The sequence below is a fragment of the Cololabis saira genome, chromosome 5 (genome assembly GCF_033807715.1).
Source record: "Cololabis saira isolate AMF1-May2022 chromosome 5, fColSai1.1, whole genome shotgun sequence".
In the NCBI taxonomy this organism is placed as follows: Eukaryota; Metazoa; Chordata; class Actinopteri; order Beloniformes; family Belonidae; genus Cololabis; species Cololabis saira.
Genome location: NC_084591.1, coordinates 34,580,031 through 34,601,068, shown reverse-complemented (window position 1 = coordinate 34,601,068; position 21,038 = coordinate 34,580,031). Strand labels below are relative to the sequence as shown.

The 21,038-nt window shown below is 38.5% G+C and overlaps 1 protein-coding gene across 2 annotated transcripts in view; it reads right to left on the bottom strand.

The window, feature by feature from the left end:
• Positions 1 to 21,038, bottom strand: part of megf11 (multiple EGF-like-domains 11) — a 93,042-nt gene that overhangs the window by 64,937 nt on the left and 7,067 nt on the right. For both annotated transcript variants that reach the window (XM_061721783.1, XM_061721784.1), the window contains exons 2-5: positions 7,063 to 7,192; positions 4,314 to 4,426; positions 2,190 to 2,291; positions 1,728 to 1,828 (exon numbers count right to left, since the gene is read on the bottom strand). In XM_061721783.1, coding sequence (XP_061577767.1) covers positions 1,728 to 1,828; positions 2,190 to 2,291; positions 4,314 to 4,420 — 310 coding nt within the window. In that variant the 5' untranslated portion in view covers positions 4,421 to 4,426; positions 7,063 to 7,192. The remainder of the gene's footprint in view (positions 1 to 1,727; positions 1,829 to 2,189; positions 2,292 to 4,313; positions 4,427 to 7,062; positions 7,193 to 21,038) is intronic.

The window sequence follows — 21,038 nt, the reverse complement described above, 5'->3', positions numbered from 1 at the left end:
CTTGTCATTAGCAAGTTCTTCTCACTTCTTCATGCACAACTTTAATAATCATGCTTGTTAAGAGGGAAATGAGTTCTTCATATCGTCTTCATAGGCTGGAAACGTTTTAAGGTAATGACTTTTGAAAGATCAAAGGTCAAAGAAATAATACAGACCTTTACTTGAAAACATAAGCACTAGTTAAAGACAAGCAGGTGGAAGTTGACTTATTGTGGATGACCTTGAAAAAAACAAACAATGACTTGTAAAACATGATATGACACTAAATAACAAACAGTTATTAGAGTCACAACTGTTTTCCATTTATGTGTTTATGTAACAGTTGTTGCTCATGTGGAGTCTCAAAATGTCCAGATTTATTCAGCAGTTCCTCGTTGAAGCTGATGTGAGTAGCCATGTGATGCCTTTTGACAAAAAGGAAAAAATAAACAGGCATGACTAAAAGGGAAAAGCATATGAAGCTTTTCCGACTTTTATCAAAACCGACTCGTCGTTGAGAGTCCTGCATGTGTGTGCGTGTTTGTGTGCGTGTGTGTGCGTGTGCGTGTGCGTGTGTTCATTGTGATGGGGTGGGTAAATACCAATAGACGACTTTACTGGTTAATTTTGGGTCAATTTACTCTCTAAGGTTTCCTTTTGTCACTGAGTGCAAAACTGCTTGAGTAGTACAAATCTTTTAATCCTGGTGGTGAACGTGCAAGGATTAAAAAAAAGAAAGGTTTGCAAAGGCAGCAGAAAGCAGACGCTGCCCTGTTGGCCTCTATCAACTCGGCGGCCCCACGTCACCTGAAATACGCTGGGTTAAACGGCCGGGCTGCACATATTATGAAGGAGAAACCGATCATGAAAAGAGAAGGTCTCCTTCTAGAGGGGCCCTACTCAGTTCAGCGATGCACCTATTTAACACTCTGAAAAGCCTATTAATGAACAAATACCTCCACTGTCAGTTAAATTGTTAATGAATGCATTATTGATCATTCTATACATCAGCCCTGAAGACCACCATATAATCACACCAGCTTGGACTCTTTGCTACCCTGAGGCGATTAAAGCTTTGACAAGGACAAGCTCAGCTGTGGTCAAAGAGCAAACCCACACGGCTCAGCCATTGTGTTAGAAACCTTCGATGCTGCAAAAGATCTAGGAGAGCATGAAAGTGCAATGTTAAACTTGTATAAAGAGAATAAAAAATCTGGTTGGACAAAAATGTTAAAAATACAACTCTGAGGCAACTGTAAGATGTTCTGCCTCTATTTGACCAGCGTGCAAAGATATTCAGTTTGAAGTGAGGAAGAAGAAGAAGTCAATGTCCATTAATGACACTATAAAAATGACAGTGACAGATTTTTATCAGCATGTTGCTACAGTCTAATTTTCAAGGCTTCTGCTCTTTTTAATCCGTCAGACTCTGGTCCAGTTTTATGTTGGGTACTACACTTCCTGTCTCTCTAACCAGCAGCTTCTTGGCTCATTAAATTTTGTCATTGTTATACAACTTCAATTAAAATGCTCTCGCTGGAAGAGCCGAGCAAGAAGCAGGGCATCATTTAAAACAGCATGCCATCTTATGAAATCATACTTAATCACATCATAATCAAGTTCGCATGGATGAAGCAAACAGGAAAGGTAACGGCGTCCATGCAGGACAGGAACAGCTCTACTATGTATTTATTTTCCCCAGAATCAGTCATCAGTGAGGACAAAGGATTTAGGAAATTGATACTCACGAACACACAAGTCTCCGCTCTCAAAGTAACCAGGGCAACACTGTGAGCGGCGCCTATACATGGTCCTCACTCCCCGCCGGTAAGATGTCTTATAGCTGATCCTGGAAAATTAGACACACGCAGACAGCTATGTATTGTAAGGACAGGCCCTAACTGAGAGGGAGGAAACACATAGAGGGTAAAAGTTACTTGATATCTCTGTGTTACTAGCAAAAACAAATGCAATTCTGCCCTCCTGCCCTCGGGAGTTAATTCTTCACGCCTTTACAGTTATACACCCCCTATGGAGGGATTCAAAGATGATTACTAAAACAGATTATTACCATGAAAGCCATCTAGGTGCTGTTCAATCAGCCACCGTGACAGAGACATCTATTTTGGTTTTTATAAATTTGGTTCTAAATTTTGGTGAGAGTGAAAGTCAGCAACTGAAAGAAGAAGAAGAAGGTATTTCAAACGTACCTGTGTCTTGTACATTTAAACCAGTTAAGGATGTCCGTACATCTGGTGTAATAGATCTGGTCAAATGGGTGAGCGTAGGATTCCTGGACAGTCACGGCATAACTGAAATACAAACGTGTAAAAACGTGTAAAGACACCAGCAGCACACAGGACTCTCACAAACGTAGGTGCAATTAGGGGGTTACAAGGAGTTCTTAGTCATTTCCAAGGTGTCTTTAGTTTTCCCAACTCCTTAACCTAATCATATTTTTATATAAATAAGAGGCAGAAATAAAAATGTTGATTCTCATTTAATAAATAAAAAAAGAATATCCAAAAACAGACACAGCCTTAATGTCAATTCTCTCGTTCCCCTCATCAGTAACCAACTGAAGCTTTTTTATGTATAAACTTACTCCAAAAATGCAACAAACACAACATACACTTTCAAAGTACAGAGAGGCATATTTAAAAAAAAAAGATTTCCAATTTTTTTTAGCTGCTCAATTGAGCAGCTAAAATGTCACATTCAGCTAATTCTTCCCTTTATAATTCTCCAGACGGATGTGAACTGCTGGTGGGGCAGTCAGGCAACCACCACTCTGCTTTGTCCAACTGAGATAATCACAAAACCTGCCAAAAAAGTGGAAATACGTAGTCTTGATGATACCATATGTTTCTCCAAAATTCAAATATGCACATCTATATCAGCATTACCTTTATACGCAGGCAAAATCCCCCTTCCAAGGGTGTTGATGCTGCACCATATAATCACAGACCCTTGCTTCTGCACAGCATTCATGTTTTTTCTTATTTGTGGCATGTAGAATATGTTTTCCCAGTAGACACAACTGAGATAGATTCATCTGACAACAGAACATGTGTCTACAGCCATTTATTTCATCTGAGATTAGCTTGTGTGCAGAGAAAGCTGCAGCATTCCTGCACATGTTCACATACAAGTTGCAGAAACCTGTAATGTTTGGACTATGCTGGCCTTTACCCACTCAGATATCCTCAGACCATATGAATCTTTTTCACATTATTATGCACTTAAATGGCATAAGTTGTTTGCAATGTGGCATTAAAATATATCTTTTTTAGTGACTAATGATTCTCTAATGGACTCAAAGTGATGAGCCACCTTTGCTTGCAAAAACTAACACTGCTGTTATTTGTCCATTTTGTAATTTTTAAAATAATCTTATTCTCTCTTGCCCCAGTCATAAAATTTTAATCTATAAATGAATTAGATATAGTTGGTCAGGGAAAACTCTGAAAAATCTTTCCTTTTTGCTCACATCTGTCTAGTTTAAAATGTCTTGCAACCGTTTGCAGGGCTCCGACCCTGAACATGAAAAACACTGAATTGAACTATTTAACAAAATTTAAATTCATACTAGATAGCTCAGCCCAACTCAGTTACAATAATACAATTCTTGATGACATGATATCTATAGATCAAATTGCAAGAACAATTTTCTGCTGAGAAACTTTTAAAACTTTTTTAATTTCATTTATTTTTTAATTACATAGTACTTCTAAACATTGCTGCTGTCAAAACCAAAAGTGGTCAGGATAATAGTTTTTCCTTGATATGAGATGAAAGCAAATGTTTGTAATGCATGCTACCAGTGGGGATACTGGAGGCCCTTAAAAACCTTAAAGGCAGCCTAACAACAGAGTTCATACTTGTGCAAACAAAGTGGAGACACAAATCCTAACTACCTTCACCTTGGTAGGGAAATAATCCAAATGATACATCTTAACATCCACTGCTTTGCATCGAAGACCGAAATTATTCCTGCTTATTTCTCATAGGTGACACTGGCCACCACTGCTAATAATTATTCAGGCACTGTGGATGTCATGATTGATTGGGAAGAGACTACACTGATCAATCTGCCTCCATATTTCAACTGAAGCTGCAACTCCTCCCTGCTCGCAGCTCTTAAGTTGTGACTTGAGATGTGTGCGATCAATACTGCCGTATGGACTCTGACACTAGAACTGGAGCAATGGTTATGAACACGTGCGGAAAAAGAATCCAACATCGACAGTGTCTGTCCAGGAGGTCGGTGCTCTCTAATGACTGCAAAGTAAAAGTTTATGCACTGTGGTAAACTCAAGAAGGCAGACGCTTACCTCTCCCAGTGGCTGCAGACATTCGGGTCATCAGGGTTGAGACTCAGTGCACTCGTGGTGAAGCCCAGAATGAGAAGCCAACCCAGCAGGGCAACTTGTGACCCCATCCTTATCTGTGAAGGGGGAGCAGAGAAGAAAAACATACGGCTGATGAATGGACCAGCTCTTATACTGGCTGTTCTCAAATACAAGACCACGGACAGGCACCGCAAGACATATTAAATACTTGACACCAAAAGTTGGATAAGAAAATCTGAATTACAGAGAAAAAAAATATCTAGCCTGATTATATCATAGAATGAGAACATCTGGCTGAGCACAGGCCGTATTAAGTGATTTTATTTTGCGTTGTATAGCTTAAGAAACCATAAAGAGGCCGAGACGAGAACAAGGCAGTAGTTTAGGACGGTTTCATACATGCAATCCTGACATTTTCTACAAATGTTTCAGAGGACCTGTGGGTGAGAATGTCAATGTGCTTAGCATTCAGGCAGGACTTCTTTCACACAACCAATTCTACAGAAACACCTCTGAAGAAATGATGAGTGATACCATGTGTGAATGTAAGTGGCAATCCTCAAGAGGAATAACCGTGAGCCGGCGTGTGTGTGTGTGTGTGTGTGTGTGTGTGTGTGTGTGTGTGTGTGTGTGTGTGTGTGTGTGTGTGTGTGTGTGTGTGTGTGTGTGTGTGTGTGTGTGTGTGTGTGTGTGTGTGTGTGAGCTGATAACAGCTTCTGTTTCATACCCTTTTCTGCTGGCTTTTATTACTTTCCATTCACTTTTTGATATTGCTAATACATCAAAATGCATTTGGCATTGATATCAAGACAAAAAAAAAAACTGTTAACGTTACATTACATTAACATTAATAGGTAGTGTATGATTGTAGTTATGGCACACTGCCCTTTCTTCCCTTGAATTTTTCAGTGAATAAACACGAAGCTCAATGAGAAAACTCTGAACACCCATTTTAAAGCAGAAATAGGTAGATACTAGATTTTGGCTACTTTTTTCATCATTTTACCTTGTGCAAAAGTAAACAAGCACTGCAAAAATGCACTTATAAGAAAGTAAAAAAAACAACTAACTATTGGACTATTTTATACTATTTTGCTAGTTTTAGGAATTTTACTTTTGCATTTCAACACTTATTTGCTGAATCTGTTGCAGTTTGATGCTTTTACCTCTTATTGAGCCACGTGTTTCACTACCTGTCAAAACTTTTCAAGATATTTCAATTATTTTTTTCTCCAATTTTAAGTTGTTTACATGTGCAGATTGAACATTTGCATGAGAACAGCTTGACAGAAACACAACTAATGGCCAATCAAGCATTACAGTCTTGAATCTCTGGAATTCATTTGCAAAATGTGAAATATTAAAAGCTTAGCTTTTAATAGCTTAGTGCTTGTTCAGTGTAGAAAAACAGAATGTGTCCTCCATATGAAACAGGAAATAGTATTGAAAAGTTGCTTGATCGTACCATCGCCTGCTATTCCTGGTGTTCCTGACTTAGAAATGAAAAAATGAAAAACACCAGATCATGACTTGAACTTGCATTTTATTTTGTGGCAAGTTGGAGGGGACTTTTGTGGCTGCCATAAGACTTTTTAACACCAGTAAAAAATAGTAATAGTAAAAATAGTAATAGTAAAAAATAGTTTTAACAACTGACTCCAGCCAGTGATCTCACCAGTCTACTTTATACAGCCCAACACTTGAACAAAGGGTACATTTATATCATTATACATGGCTAGGAAGAAAAAATATGCAGAATATAAATCGTCTACAATACAAAGGTATTCCTTCACATTTTTAAGAAGGCTGCTGTTTGTCATATTCATTAAGACATTTAAAAAAGGCACAAGCTCCATTTAATGAAAATCTACAGAGCCCAGCAGGATCTGTCTTTAAAGTGATCAAAAGCGTATGGCACATGATCAGCTGATGGGTTCCCAAGTGCAGACTTCACCGCTGCATGTAATCATAGAAGATGTTGACACCTAAAAGTCATACATATAAACTTAACTGCACAGTATGGTAGTCTGATTGGTGAGTGTAAAGCTCATTTTCTGTATCACTCCCTCGTACACCGAACATAAATATATAGAAATCCCATAAAATTTGATAATACACAAAAACAATGGTACATTTCTTAGGTGTGTGCTTAGTATGTGTTCCATTTCGTCGATAAGACCACCGTTCACATGTTCAGCTAATCTCCTCCATTGATATCTGCATGTAGTTCATTCACAAAGTGACAGAAAATCAATCAGACTTCCACTTCCTCTAAGTAACAATTCCTCTGAACAGTCAGAGGTTAAACTCGTGTTAATTTGCTTAACAGGATTATTAATCAACATGAATGCATGTTCCCAGCTGAAGCTGATTTCATATTCAGGTCTATCTCCGACAGAATCCTGTTAAATACCACTGGGACACTGCTTGATGGACTAGAAAGCTTTTATTGTTTCTGCCATTAGACCAGCACTCTGAGTCATTTCTCAAAATGACGAAGGACAAGTGGAACCCTTCATAACTTGTCAAATGTATCTCGCTGCTCCCTGTCACGAATCTGAAGCACGAGGCCAGGACATCATGAAATTAGAAATATTCTGAGTATACAGTGAGATCAAATGAGCAGTTGTAATAGTGATAACTGCAAGCAAATTAAGTACCACAGTGTCCTTAAAGAGAGAGAGAGACAGTGACTGATCTCATAGCCAGAGGCGCATGGCCTTAAGCTCACCTAATCTTGCAGCCTGTGGTCCCTGGGTGTTTTTATGCCTGCTGTTGGGCTCTGGAAGCACAAAGTGACAGAAGTGCTGCTGCGTTCAGACACAGATACTCGCTGGGAGAGGTGGTGACAGGTCGCAGCTCTGCAGGAAAGAAGAAAAATAATGAGCTTATGATGACATTCTGAAGACAAAAGCTTCCTTGCTGGCTCTCCCACAGATGGGTGAACACAAACTCATGCACGTCTTATGTGATGGAGGATATCAATAGGCGTGCAGTTCACAGAAGCTGCTCCAGAAAGGCCAGTTTCATCCTCCGCATTTTCTTTTCCTGCTCCCCACTTATCACAAAGTTAGCTACCAAAATAAAAGCCCACGTGTACTCAAAAGAGGCTGATACAATGAAACCGTTAACACTCCACACACTGTGAGTGGATTGCCCACAAAGTGACAGGATCATCTGCACTCAGTAACAATCCTTACACGAGGGTTATCGCAATGACAATGGCGGTAAGAGGAGAACATGGATGCGTCTAATAATCTGTCACACTACAAGGCTTGTAATGATTCCTCGAGAGGGTCAGAGGGCAGGTTTGAGATACCTAGATGTAAGCTCAAGAACATTAAAATAGTATTTATGCTTTTGTACTCTGCTACATTCATAATTCAACATCATTTATTTTGCATATAGCTGATTTGTAGCTCCAAGGGACAGATTAAATTATTGTTGGTAAACTCAGTACATCTGTAGTGATCACAAATGATGATGAGATGAGATGTACTTTATTGATCCCAGGATCGGGAAATTATTACCTGCTGGCAGCAGCATAATATACAAGGAACAGACAGTGGCAAGCTCAAAATAAGATCTAAAAATATAAAGGTATAAAAGTAATATCTAAAAATGTCTATACATTTAGGTAAGTAATTGTGAAGCAGAGAATGAGAGCAAATAAGTACATTTAGAGATTTCTACATGGTAAAGTTACTACTGACGCAGAGGTGAAGTGTAAATGAGTGAATGGCAAGTGAATCATTAATATCTCATTGAAGAGAAGTTGGATTGAATTGGATAAGACTTTATTCTTGCAGTATAAACTGAGAAAAAAATAACAAAGAAAAAAAAAATAAAATTAGATTACAAACAGTTGAAAAGTTGAGATGTTATGTGTTTGAAATGTTAAGAGATCTTCATGAGTGCAGACAGGTGTTATGTTTGTATCCTGGCAATAATTCATTGGATGATGTCACATGCAACAACAGTAGGCAGCTGGAGCTGGCACCGCGTATTAACTTGCCCCCGAGGGTACACTTAACCACGGCTCAGGTCTAATGTAAACAGAACAAAAACTAATGTGGGAGTGGGAGGGGTGGGGGGGTTGTTGATCACATAAATTGTTTAAACTTTTACTTCCTTGCTATCTGTTTTACTTCTACTCAACTACTCAACTTCTTCAACATCTCTACAACCCATCTGGTTCCAAACCTTCTGTTGAGCTTTAAAGCATATATATGGGTGTCTGAGAGAGCCCCTAAAAAAAAAAAACTATAAAAAAAACTCTCACACACACATACACACACACACACACACACACACACACACACACACACACACACACACACACACACACACACACACACACACACACACACACACACAACAATTTGGCTAGTGATTTATACTCTGATAAGGTAATCCAATTTCCTACAGCCGTTCTGAAATTGTTTCCTGGTTGGAAATGGGAGATTCTGATTTTATATTCGACAGACCCTTTAAGCAACACAATACAAAGAGACATAACTACTTGTATAGGTTGTTTATTTAAGTTTAAACATATTTGACAGCGTATTACCTACACAAAAACAAGTAAATCAACTAATGGCCAAGACCGCAGACCTCACTCCCTCCCCCCCTCTCTCTCTCTACCCATAACACTTTAAATGAACCACAGTAAACAAATGTAGAGTGCTGATAAAGAGATTTGTGCAAGCAATTTAAGGTCACGATTCTTGTCCCAAACACAGCAGGCTTCATTCAGTTAAACTCAGGCGTGTTTTTCCACATTTGAATATTCATTTTCACCATCAAAATTCAGTTTTTTAAACTATTTGAATATATGAAATGTAGACCATCACGTTTAGTGCATGTTTGTGTGAGCTGTCAGGCTAAGTACTGGTATTTCAAGAGGTAATGAAGTTCTGGAGCTGTAGGACAGATCCCAAAAGGAGCAGACTCTTGGGGAAAGGGGTGGATAAGGGTCAAGTGGCCGACACCACCCCCTTAAAGTACTTTAATATTCATGGCTGAAAGTAATCAATACTGTAATCCTGAGGTATTCTGAGCAAAGTGTTTCACAAATATTTAATGGGAGGTCTAAACAAATTGTGTCAACCTGTGAAAAAATATCAAATTTAAAGCACGTATAGTCAGTCTTACTTATTAATCTGCTCATAAAAAAACAATTTTAAATCCATTTAGAGACCAACTAATTTGCAAAGCAAACCATTAGCGGAAGTCCTTCAAATTATCATTTACTCAATTAAGGATGTATTTATTGATGTAAAACCAAGGCATTTTTTTTAAACCACAATGTTATTTTCTTGTTTTTTAGCAAAGATAACTAAATGTACCTCAGATCCACCACAGACGTTCAATGTCAAATACTACACTTTTACATCTGCTCACAGTCGACCTCCAGTGAGTTGAATGTGTCAGTAGCTGTTTATTGACTTTAGCAACATAAATGTCAATGACCAAAAAAGGTAAAGAAAAATACTTGAACACATTTGGGCCCTTTAATTCAGAGGAGATTTTAACATCAGACTTTTCTTACAATACAAAGGTATTCCTTCACATTTTTAAGAAGGCTGCTGTTTGTCATATTCATTAAGACATTTAAAAAAGGCACAAGCTCCATTTAATGAAAATCTACAGAGCCCAGCAGGATCTGTCTTTAAAGTGATCAAAAGCGTATGGCACATGATCAGCTGATGGGTTCCCAAGTGCAGACTTCACCGCTGCATGTAATCATAGAAGATGTTGACACCTAAAAGTCATACATATAAACTTAACTGCACAGTATGGTAGTCTGATTGGTGAGTGTAAAGCTCATTTTCTGTATCACTCCCTCGTACACCGAACATAAATATATAGAAATCCCATAAAATAAACCACAATGTTATTTTCTTGTCTTTTAGCAAAGATAACTAAATGTACCTCAGATCCACCACAGACGTTCAATGTCAAATGCTACACTTTTACATCTGCTCACAGTCGACCTCCAGTGAGTTGAATTTGTCAGTATAGCTGTTTATTGACTTTAGCAACATAAATGTCAATGACCAAAAAAGGTAAAGAAAAATACTTGACATACATACATTTGGGCCCTTTAATTCAGAGGAGATTTTAACGTCAGACTTTTCTTTGATAGGTAATAATGTGATTCTGAGTGCAAGCAGCAATCCAGGATAATTGTTGATTCTGCATTCAAAAATGTGAACAGTGAACTGCAGGAGTCAGACAAGCTGGATCAATATGGCACTTATCACTTGGGGCTCCTATGTTGCTAACCCCCCACCCCCTCCACCCTCCTTCAAAACAGCATCTTTATACCTGAATTCAAGGACAATTTACCCCAAATATGTTTTTGTCCAGAGACGTAAAACACCCAAAATGCGGCACTAACCTGTTCATCACTCGTTATTATTGAGACAAGGCTCTCCCTGTCGACTTTGGCTGCGTCTCAGCCAGCAGACGAGCGGCTCAAACAGCAGCATTCTTGGGCTACTGATTGGGACCCGATTGCCAAGTACAACAAACGCACACGGAGTGAATATGAATGTTGAGTTTGTGATGCAGACTTCTGATTGTCGTGTAACCAGGTTTGATGTTGGATTTCAACCTATGGAAACATCAGGTGAGACGTGGCGGTCGCCTTTGATACCTATCAGCACACACATTCAAACAGCTAAAGCGTTGTGTCTTTACTGAGTGACTTATTAAAGTGCACTGCAATTAACAACCCTGTCCCCTGGCATACCAGAGACAACATCCTTGCATGAATGATGCTCAGTAGTAGTCTTTGGTCTCCAGCTGCTTTTCAGGCTCATCTTAGAGCTCTGTTTATCACAATACTCTGTTTTAGTCTTGCTTATGTTAATTTCCTGCTTAATAATAGAAAGCAGTCAACGGAAACATCACATTTGTCTGCAGCACCAAGAGAGAATTCTTGATCAGAGTTGGGCTGTCTTGTGACATGCTTTCGCACAATCAGCCTATTACCCCACCTCTAAATTCAGACGAGAAAACTCGTGTACAACTTTTATGAGATTTCTTCCAGCCTCTCAATCCGTTTTGTAATCACTACTGAAGGATTCCTGCAGCAGCTTAATTTGGAGTGATCTAAAGGTTAAGGAAGTAACGGCACAGCGCAGACTGCTAATGAGACAAACCTCACAGCTGGCCGTCCCTGGCTCTTACTGGTGGCTTTGACTCACACGGAGTCACGGGCCAACCGCACAAAAACACAATCAATTACGGTGGTCCAAAATGACTTCTACAAAATGTCCTAACATTAATAATAAAGGTTTTCTCATTTCCATCACCTTATACTTAAGGAAGTTCTTAAAATGAGTTAAACCTGAGCACAATAGACCCGAGCAAGCAATGTGACCACATCTAGGATTGTATCTTTACTGCACCAGAGTAAATACATGAAGGAGAGGCCCTTACTGCATTCATAGACGAGTGTGCTCTGCCTGGGAAAACCCGTCAGTCATGTTTAACGACCACAGCCATCTACTTTACTTTCTGTGTCTGTACTATTACTTTAAACCTTTTTTTCCTTCCTGTCAAACATCTGACAAGCCTCTCAAATACAAATATTTATCCTTTGCAGGAGCTTAACCTTGAAATTTGTAAATGCTTCTAAAATCCAAAAATTACTCTGGGTTTTGCTTGTAATACGGACACACTTCATAAGACAAGTACATTTAAATAAAACCCGTTTTAAAAGCTAGCACCCTACCAGCTACAAGTTTAAAATAGTTCTTTAAAGGTTTCCGTCTTTGTATGTGAGCAGATATTTGTTCATATCAGGTGACTACCAAATGAAATAAAGCAATCCTATTATTTTGTCTGAGTCCGAAGATCCGTCATTTAGAAAGGTCATTCAGAGCTGTAGGACGCCGTGACATCACAGACCCAGATCAGATTATCTTCCTGTCCATCTTTAAATGCACCCAGCTTCAAGTCAGTTTCCTTTAATGCTGCATTTGATGTACCTCTAAGATGGTAAGCTGAGTCTCAAAAGAGCGAGGTGGAGCAGCATCTGCTGATTCACACCCTTAAAACCAGCTGCTATGAACTTTGCTGTAGGTTCATGGTTCAAAAGGGAGCCATTCGACTGTCTCAGCTTTGTTATGGTTCTACAATATTTTGGGTAATGGGGTGTACTTAGTTTTTCTATGCATTTTTTTTCCACATTTTGGTTTGATCTTGGTTGTAGGTCGAGCAAAAGACATGAGTTCATTACAATCAGTTTAAAGTGACTATAATATATGAACATATGAACATTGACCTCAAAGTGTTGAAGTCATGGACTTCATCAGGGAAAACTTGCAGCTGGCAGCTCTTAAGCCGGTGCACCGTGTGATCAGCAGCTATACAACTTTCATGAATTTGATTCCTGCTTAGTTGTGTTAAAGCACCTGGGAAAATGCTGTGCGTCGTTTAACAGGAGCTTAATTCTCCCCACATGGTTTATTCATGTGGCGACCGCTGATATCACGACTCTCATAAATCACACGGTGCGGCGTGCTGGACATCCACGCGCTTGGGCAGGGCTCACTAATCTCAACACCATCTTTCATCTGAATAACCTTGCCTTACCGCAGGGCAGACCAACAACAGACACGGCCCGCTGGACGGAGCCTCTCTTAGTACTTTTGTTTCTTTAATTCTGGCCACAAAGACTTCCTGCAGCGTGTCTGACCAGAGAAACGCCGTCCTGTTGCCTCACATTCTGCTTCCAAATACACAAGATTATGAGAAATTGCCTGTGGATGGAAACTAAAGAATCTAAATTGGTTTAACTTTATGAATGTAGAATCCAACACAGAAGGGAGCAGAGCATCTGAGACAGTCAGCCATGCGTTTTAAAAGCTATGTGATAAAATATGGATAATAGATTGGAGCATATAGTGCTTTGTCAAACATTATCATATTATTTTGTAATTAACTGCATTTGGATTTGTCACATCGCAGGCAGCCGTAAACATGTCATCAACTACACGCTCGAGGCCAGCATGTTCCATAAGAAAGCTAATTAGTTGAACACCAATTAATGAACTGATATAACAATGTGCTTGGTGTCACATAGCTGCGTCTGCTGCCTAGAATTGTGGCTTTTTTCACCCCATGCTTTTAATAATAACCTCGGGCATCACACTGACAGTGAAATGGATTGCGGTGCCCTCTGCACTACATCTGTCCTCTCGCCACAGCTCGGCCATGGCCTCCTGCTGCCACCAGGAGGAAGCACCAGTCAGGCTCCTCCATGCACCAGTAACAATCTTGTTCCCCACACAGTCAATTAGCCACCCTGTGACTGATTGCACGTAATGAGTAATACTGAAGAACAGTTGGACTTCTTTGGACAAATTAGTGTGCAAACATTAGCCTGTTGAACCTTCTGCTCTCTCCCGCCCGGACCGTCGTCAGCCGAGAGCAGGGCAGGCGGAGCAGCCCGCATGTTTATTACTGTATTCTAATTCTACTGCTTCTGCAGACCTAAGGTCAAACTCAGCAGATGCATGGTGTGGACAGAAAAACAAATCAAAAGAGCTTGAAGGAAGGATGAGCTGAACAGGAGAGTCAAGCTGAGCAGCTCGCCATGAAATGCTGAAACAACAGCATGGCTGCTAGGGCAATTTTACACTTGAATAGTTTCACACCTCAGCCACCAACCCCTTCCAACTTTCAACCTTGTGTCTTCTTTGTGTCTTCATTTATTTTGTGTCAGTGTCCAAGATGTGAGAAGCGAAGCAGCAAGAAACCCGTTCCAAATGTCGCAGGGCAAGCGATGTGTGAAGAAAACGGGGGAACTAAGGAAGAGAGAAGCCAGTGTGCGTAGACGCTTTACTTTCTTTGCAGGCCATCCCTTGAGAGCCCAAAAGACTTCGCGTCAGACTTAAGAATGCCTGTAACGTACTTCTGCAACGACATCGCCACTCCATTCAAAGTACACAGACGCTTTATGTATAATTCTGACTTAAACGTCACTATTCCCCATATAAGCACCTTGTCAAAATAGTACCTTGCTCTAAAATTCTCACGTGAAACATTTACGGTGCTTTCATTTTCTTAAAACACGCCATCTATGTCCCCGTGTTGTATTACTTTGTTTCCGTAGGCGCCAAGGAGGAAGACGCCGAGCACCGGCCATAGTTTGATACGTTTTAACGGAGATGGAGAGGCAGGACATGTTCACTTGGTCTTTGAGTAGGGAACTAAATGTGAACACTGTTATTTCAGTGTAGCTTTAAAACGAGATGTCACTACAACCTATATCTGGATCCTGTGAACGTTTAACCGCCAGCAGAGCTGCTTAAATTTATTTACATTTACATTTAAACTCCATCTAAAAATATGACCACTATTGAAGGATGTTTAGCCTTTTTTATCATTATTACTATTATTATTATTAGTAGTAGTAGTAGTAGTAGTAGTAGTAGTAGTATGATTATTATTATTATTTTGTTAAAATATCACAGGTATGACACAATAATTACATTTAAAGGCTGAACATTCTGGCTTTCTTTTTTTTAGATAAAGTAAAGGAAAAAATGCTGGACTCAAAGAATTACAGCATTACCGTATAATTAGCATTTCTATAACAAATTCATTTAGAAGCTAAATATGCAAATCCGTCTTCCACTAAGAGCGAGAACTTGCATATCTTTATGAGCTGCCACGACCGTCTGAAACATGGCAAAGAAACACAGGCTGTCATTTGCAACAATGACATGTAATAAAACCTTGCTTAAAAAAGGTAATTCCACACTGACTGTTGCTTCTAGTGAGCTGTGTGAGCTGAAATTTGAAGCAAGTACAAACAAAATGGGAAGGATGTAACGTGGTCGCAGACCAAGACAGACATCAGAATGCACAACCCAAATGAAAACAAGAGTGTTCAAATGAGATCCAGCGTCTGTGGCCAAGCTGCAAGATATCAGCTGAAGGAAATGGGATTTACATTTTGAAAAGCCAGACATAAACCGTCAGTAAACAGAAAACAACGAGTCATGTGAATGACTGAATAAATGCAAAACTGGGAGATGATGCATGAACCTATGTGGGCAAGGAGACGATGCTGGAGCTTTAATTTGCTGCAGGTGCAGTGAAATATATAAAATTAATTGCATAAAAAAAGAAAAGGAAAACCAGCCAGGTTTCACAGTCACTGATTATATGGTGTTGTGCGTCAGGGAAAAGACCAGAGGAGATGGCGGTCTTAAATTCTGTAGTAAATACACAGCTGTACACTGAAATTTCGGACAATTTTCTCTCGCTTCAATAAAAATGTTGTTTGGTGATGTTGTTGTCATTTCACAGGGCGACGAGACATCTTACTGTAGAAAAAAAGAGTCTTCAGGAAACACGCAGGAACTGAGTGACATGGCCAGCAAACAGTAGGAGACTGTAAGATTGTGGTGGACATAAATGGCCCATAACAGCACTCCATCCCGAAGAAGCTGATACGCCACATGAGAGTTGGACCGCGGATGATGAGGAACATTTGAAGAACTTGAACTTGTTAGATGTTAAGATGTTTGGCAGATAAGACCAATAAATCAAATATATTCCCATATGCTTTGTGTTTTTAAGCTTTATGTAAAACATTAAGTGACATAAATATATTTTACACTGATAAATAATACCCCATAACTATTGTGTAAGTACATGATACTGGCAGCAACACCAGTGTCTTTTCAGAGCACCTCAATCTTTGAACATATTATTTATTCTTCAGATATGGGTTCATTATATGGGGAGCTACAATATTACTGCAAATAGCAAAGACAGGAAGGTTTACTGGGACTATTGGCTACTTGCCCCCTTAGTTGTCTCAACACTGGTCACACAAAGTAAATCAGACCTCACCCTTTATTTTAGTCTCAAAATACGTGCCTGTAAAGTGTTTTTGACTCTTAAATTGGACCGTAACACCGTCAGACCAACTGAATCTGACAGTAGATACCCTCAGTCTGTGTTCAAGCTGCCAGTCCAAAGCCAATTACCTAGATCATATTCTAGATAGATTTGTGGAAAGACTGAACAGCCAAAAACAGCATAAAATGCTTCTTTTTTTTTTTTTTAAATCTCAATCAAACTACATGGGGAAGTGGTTTCCAGTGCAATTTTAATCAGTTTTCACAGATCTGCTTTGATCTGAATGCCCTGCTCGCTCAAATCTGATTTTCAAACGTCAATTGCAACACCATCAAACAACAGAGCTCCACATGACCCCTTGTATTGTGACAACAGCAGGGTCAGTGCACGACCCTCCGTTTTGCTGAGCTAACATTAGTTCTGTGGATGGGGAGCCGTAGCAACCATGTAGCTTAAGCTAGGTCAGTGGAGAACCACAAGTTGTTTCACAATATTTGTACTCGTCCGTGCTTGTGTTCTTGTTTACTTGAGGAACATCAGCCAAGGTTGTTACAGTTCTGCATCAAGAAAAAAGCAGTCGTGTTCTTGCACCACCCATTTGAATGAATGAATGAATGAATGAATGAAGTTTATTCAGTCATTGCAACACAAAAACAACACCAAAAAAACATTGTACACAGCATTAACCATTAAACCAAAAAAAAAATGTGTTGAACAATAACTGAAAAGGCATAGGCAGAAGCAAACTGCTTATAAAAGCCTATCCTATATTAACAACTTTCTATTTTTGGCTACCGACCTCCAGAAAACCAAAAAGAGAGTAGAAAAGCAAAGAAACAACAAAAGGCAAAGAAACAATAGAAAAGCAAAGAAACATTGACAGATGGTCAATTGCACTTATAAGCTTCAAAAATAGCTTTACAAACCATTTTCTTAAATACAACAAAAGAATGACATGTTTTTAAATTTATGTTGGCATCATTCCAGAATTTAACTCCAACGATGGAGACACATCTCCTTTTCATACCTTTTTTAGCCATTTGTACTGTGAAATTACAGACACCTCTAAGATTGTAACGAGTCTCCTGAATTAAAAAGAACCTCTGTATTCGGTCAGGGAGCATTTTTGATTTTGCTTTAAACATAATTTGCATTATTTTAAAATAAAACAAATCATAAAATTTAATAACATGAGAATTTAGAAAAAGTGGATCTGTGTGAGCGTAGTAATCAGCCTTATTGATGGTACGTATGGCTCGTTTTTGAAGTTTTATTATTGCATTTAAGGTGGTTTTAAAGGTGGATCCCCACAATTCCACACAGTATGATAAATAGGGAACAATCAATGAGTAGTAAATCAAATGCAAGCCCTTGGAATTCAGTATATTTCTAGATTTATACAGGATTGCGAGTGATTTTGAAATTTTCCCTTTAATATATTCAATGTGTTGTTTCCATGTTAGCTTTTGGTCGATGACAACCCCAAGGAATTTAGTCTCAAAAACCCTTTCAATATCAACATTACATATTTTTAATTTAATATTACCATCACTTTCATTTTGATTCCCAAAAACCATGAATTTTGTTTTCTTAATATTTAGCGATAATTTATTGACATCAAACCAAGTCTTGAGATTTTCCAGCTCCCTTTCTACACAACACAAAAGTTCCCTTAAATTCGTACCAGAGCAAAACAAATTGGTATCATCGGCAAATAAAACGTATCTAAAAAAATCAGTTACATTGCAGATGTCATTAATATAAAGAATAAACAGTATTGGACCAATCACTGAACCTTGAGGTACACCACAAGTAATCTTTCTAAAGGCGGACATAGTATCATTAATTTGTACACACTGTTGTCTATTTCATTGAGGATGTGTCCAGGGAAGACCACAAGTCTATGTGCAGCCCTATTGTGATCTCCATGTGGCTAATCCTGATCTTTTCTATCTAAGATTTCAGAAGTGTTAGGTGAGACAAGTGACACAGAGTCTGCAACCCACCCCCCTCAGGTCTGGCAACCCTGTGAAACCTATGAACTCAAGCAAACGTTCAACCTGCTATTCCTTCAAACCCTGTGGTCAATTAACTATTTAACCTTTTCTCTGAGTCTTTGGTTAGCATTTTGTGTCTAAACTGAATTTAAACCCGAATTTAATGTACTTTTTTTAATCTTATTCTAGTTACAAGATAAGGCACTACAAGGCAAGGACTCTAGAAAAGTTTAATCTTAATATATAGGCTACATATTAAACAAACATCTTGTACTGTACATCAAATAACTGTTTTACTGGCACTGGTGTATCATTGAAATATTCTAGCTTGGTGAACTGCATGGCAGGATGTGGGATTGTGTACAGGTGAATATGTAGGAGGGATTTTCTTGTACAAAATTAGTCGTTTTTATAACCCTTTACATCTGCTCAAAAGTTAAAACTCCTTCATCACTCTTGCTCAGCGGTGGAGGTACTCCCACGCTGCAGAACATTAACCTGCTGGATCACTAGTCAATGACTGAAAGAAGAATGAGTTGCTGTTATTATTATCATTAAATCTGAAATTGTGGTGCTGCTGCAGCTACTAAGTGAGCTCAGTTTGATGAAAAAGGTGCTCAATCAACTAGATTTGCATTCCAGATGGGCGCACAATTTTTTCCCAACTTGACCTTTTAAATGTCTTTGAATCCGCTTCAAAAAATTACACCAAATGAATCAAAAAGAAAAAAAAAGAAACTGTAAGTGTCTTTGTTGGGCCTCCCTGATCCCTATTTCCATCAGCGACGTTGCATACTTAAATTTGGAATGTGCAGTTGATTGAATTTTAATGGTGACTTTAATTTTGGCTTCCAACAATCCCAAAAACAATGTCATCATGAAAAGAAAAATAAACAATCCTTTACCATATATATTCTGTCCAGGGGGATCTTTCCTCCTTTAGTTGTTGAACATCAAGTTGGATTACTTCAGCAGCTCTACCGAGATTTGCAATGTTAGCCCGAATCATCTCTGACATTTTATCTGTTCTGTGTTTTAAGCTTACTGAGGAAATTTTTACAGCCAACTCGATGACAACAAAATGTTTTAAAAAGTTTAGTTTTTAATAACCATGATTTTCATGTTGACCAAACTTCTGAATCAATTCAATTCAAGAACACTTCATTAATCCCCGAAGGTAAATCAATTAAAATAAATAACAGTGATTATGTTTTTGGGTTTTTTTTCCACAATCAAGCAGCCTTAATTTAAATTAAACTAAAACATAACTGACAGGATAATGTAATGCTTGAAATCTAAAAAACAACATAAAGAAAAACTAAGATACAAGATAACCTCTGAAGAAAAGAAGAACTGAAATGTTTTATTTCCTAATTATCTTACTCTTTACGGCTTCAGGGAAACAAGACGACTGCAGAACTGGTGATGCCTTGGATTAGCTGCAAAGTGGCCAGCGGTCTTTTTCATCACATGCTTCATTTTTCTGATTGGCTTTAGGCCTATCCAGGGTTGTTTCTTCTGTGCCTGCTGGGGAAACAACCCTTTTTGACACTTTACTTTGTAATGCAATGACAAAATTGAGAATTAATTGTTAAGTCAATGCTGGTAAGCCCTCGTGCACCAAGCAGACCCATACCATGATCATACCTTCACATTTCTACCTAGATGACATCATGGTAGCTCAGATTTTTACACTGGAAATTCAAATTTTTCTTCCTCCAAACATAAAAGTTTTCATTTATAACATAGGTCTACTTCAGTCTTATCTGTACACAAGATTTTTCCAACAGACTTTCATGTACAAACATTAGAAAGGGTTAGTAAAATTGGTGAGTGTAAACTGGATCTCATATATCATTCTTGAACAGCTGTTCAAATTCTTTACTTTGGGAACTGGTGAAAAAGGATTTTAAGTTGTCAAAAACTGACGACAAGACTCTGGGATTGTTTTTGGTTATCTTAAATCAGTTTGAGAAGTGATAATTAATGGCGTTTTTTTCAGCTACTAACAAAAGAAAACTAATTCACTCTTGATCTTTTTTTCCCCCATCTTCTTAGTATTTTGTTACAGTTCCTCTCTAAATGATTTATTTTGTTGTTTCACCAGGGCGGTTTGGGTTTTGTGATAATCGTTCATCATATGCAGGTATGTCACACAAGAGAGCAAAAATAGAAAAAAGAAAAAAAAAACAGCATCCATCTCAGAGGTAAGATGCTGTTTCCTAACAGCTTGCTCGGGGATATCCTGAAATACAAAACCTTCAATAGCAATAAAGAAAACAGAACACAATATTGATTTGACATGCGTACATGTGCTACTGATGAAACAAGCACGGCAGGTTATTATTATCAGGTCTAAGATGGGGCCTCTGCTGAAGGTCAGCTGATGTACACATGCACCTTATAGGCGCACCATTTGGACCATTTGAAAATGCAACAGTGAGACTATCATGCAAATTCAAATCACCAAAATAAATATTTATGTATATTTATTGAAAGTAACTCATGAGAGTCTGAGAATGGTTTAGCTGAGATGAGAATAAAAAAAATAATGATCTTTAATCTCAAGTCAAGCAACGAACACAGTTGCTATTAATCCTTCTTTCTTTTTTTTTTACCTTTCCAGGATAAAAATGGGAAGTTGTGGTTTCAAAGTGAAGCTTCAATTAAAGTGGCAAAACACATAATTAATGTTCCTGGATCTGTTCCCTCAGAGGTTTTTTAACACATAAACTAACAGATGAGGATTTACGTGTGCTAATGGTTCTGAGGTTATGAATATTCACATCACAACTATGCCATGAATTGTAGAATTGGTTAT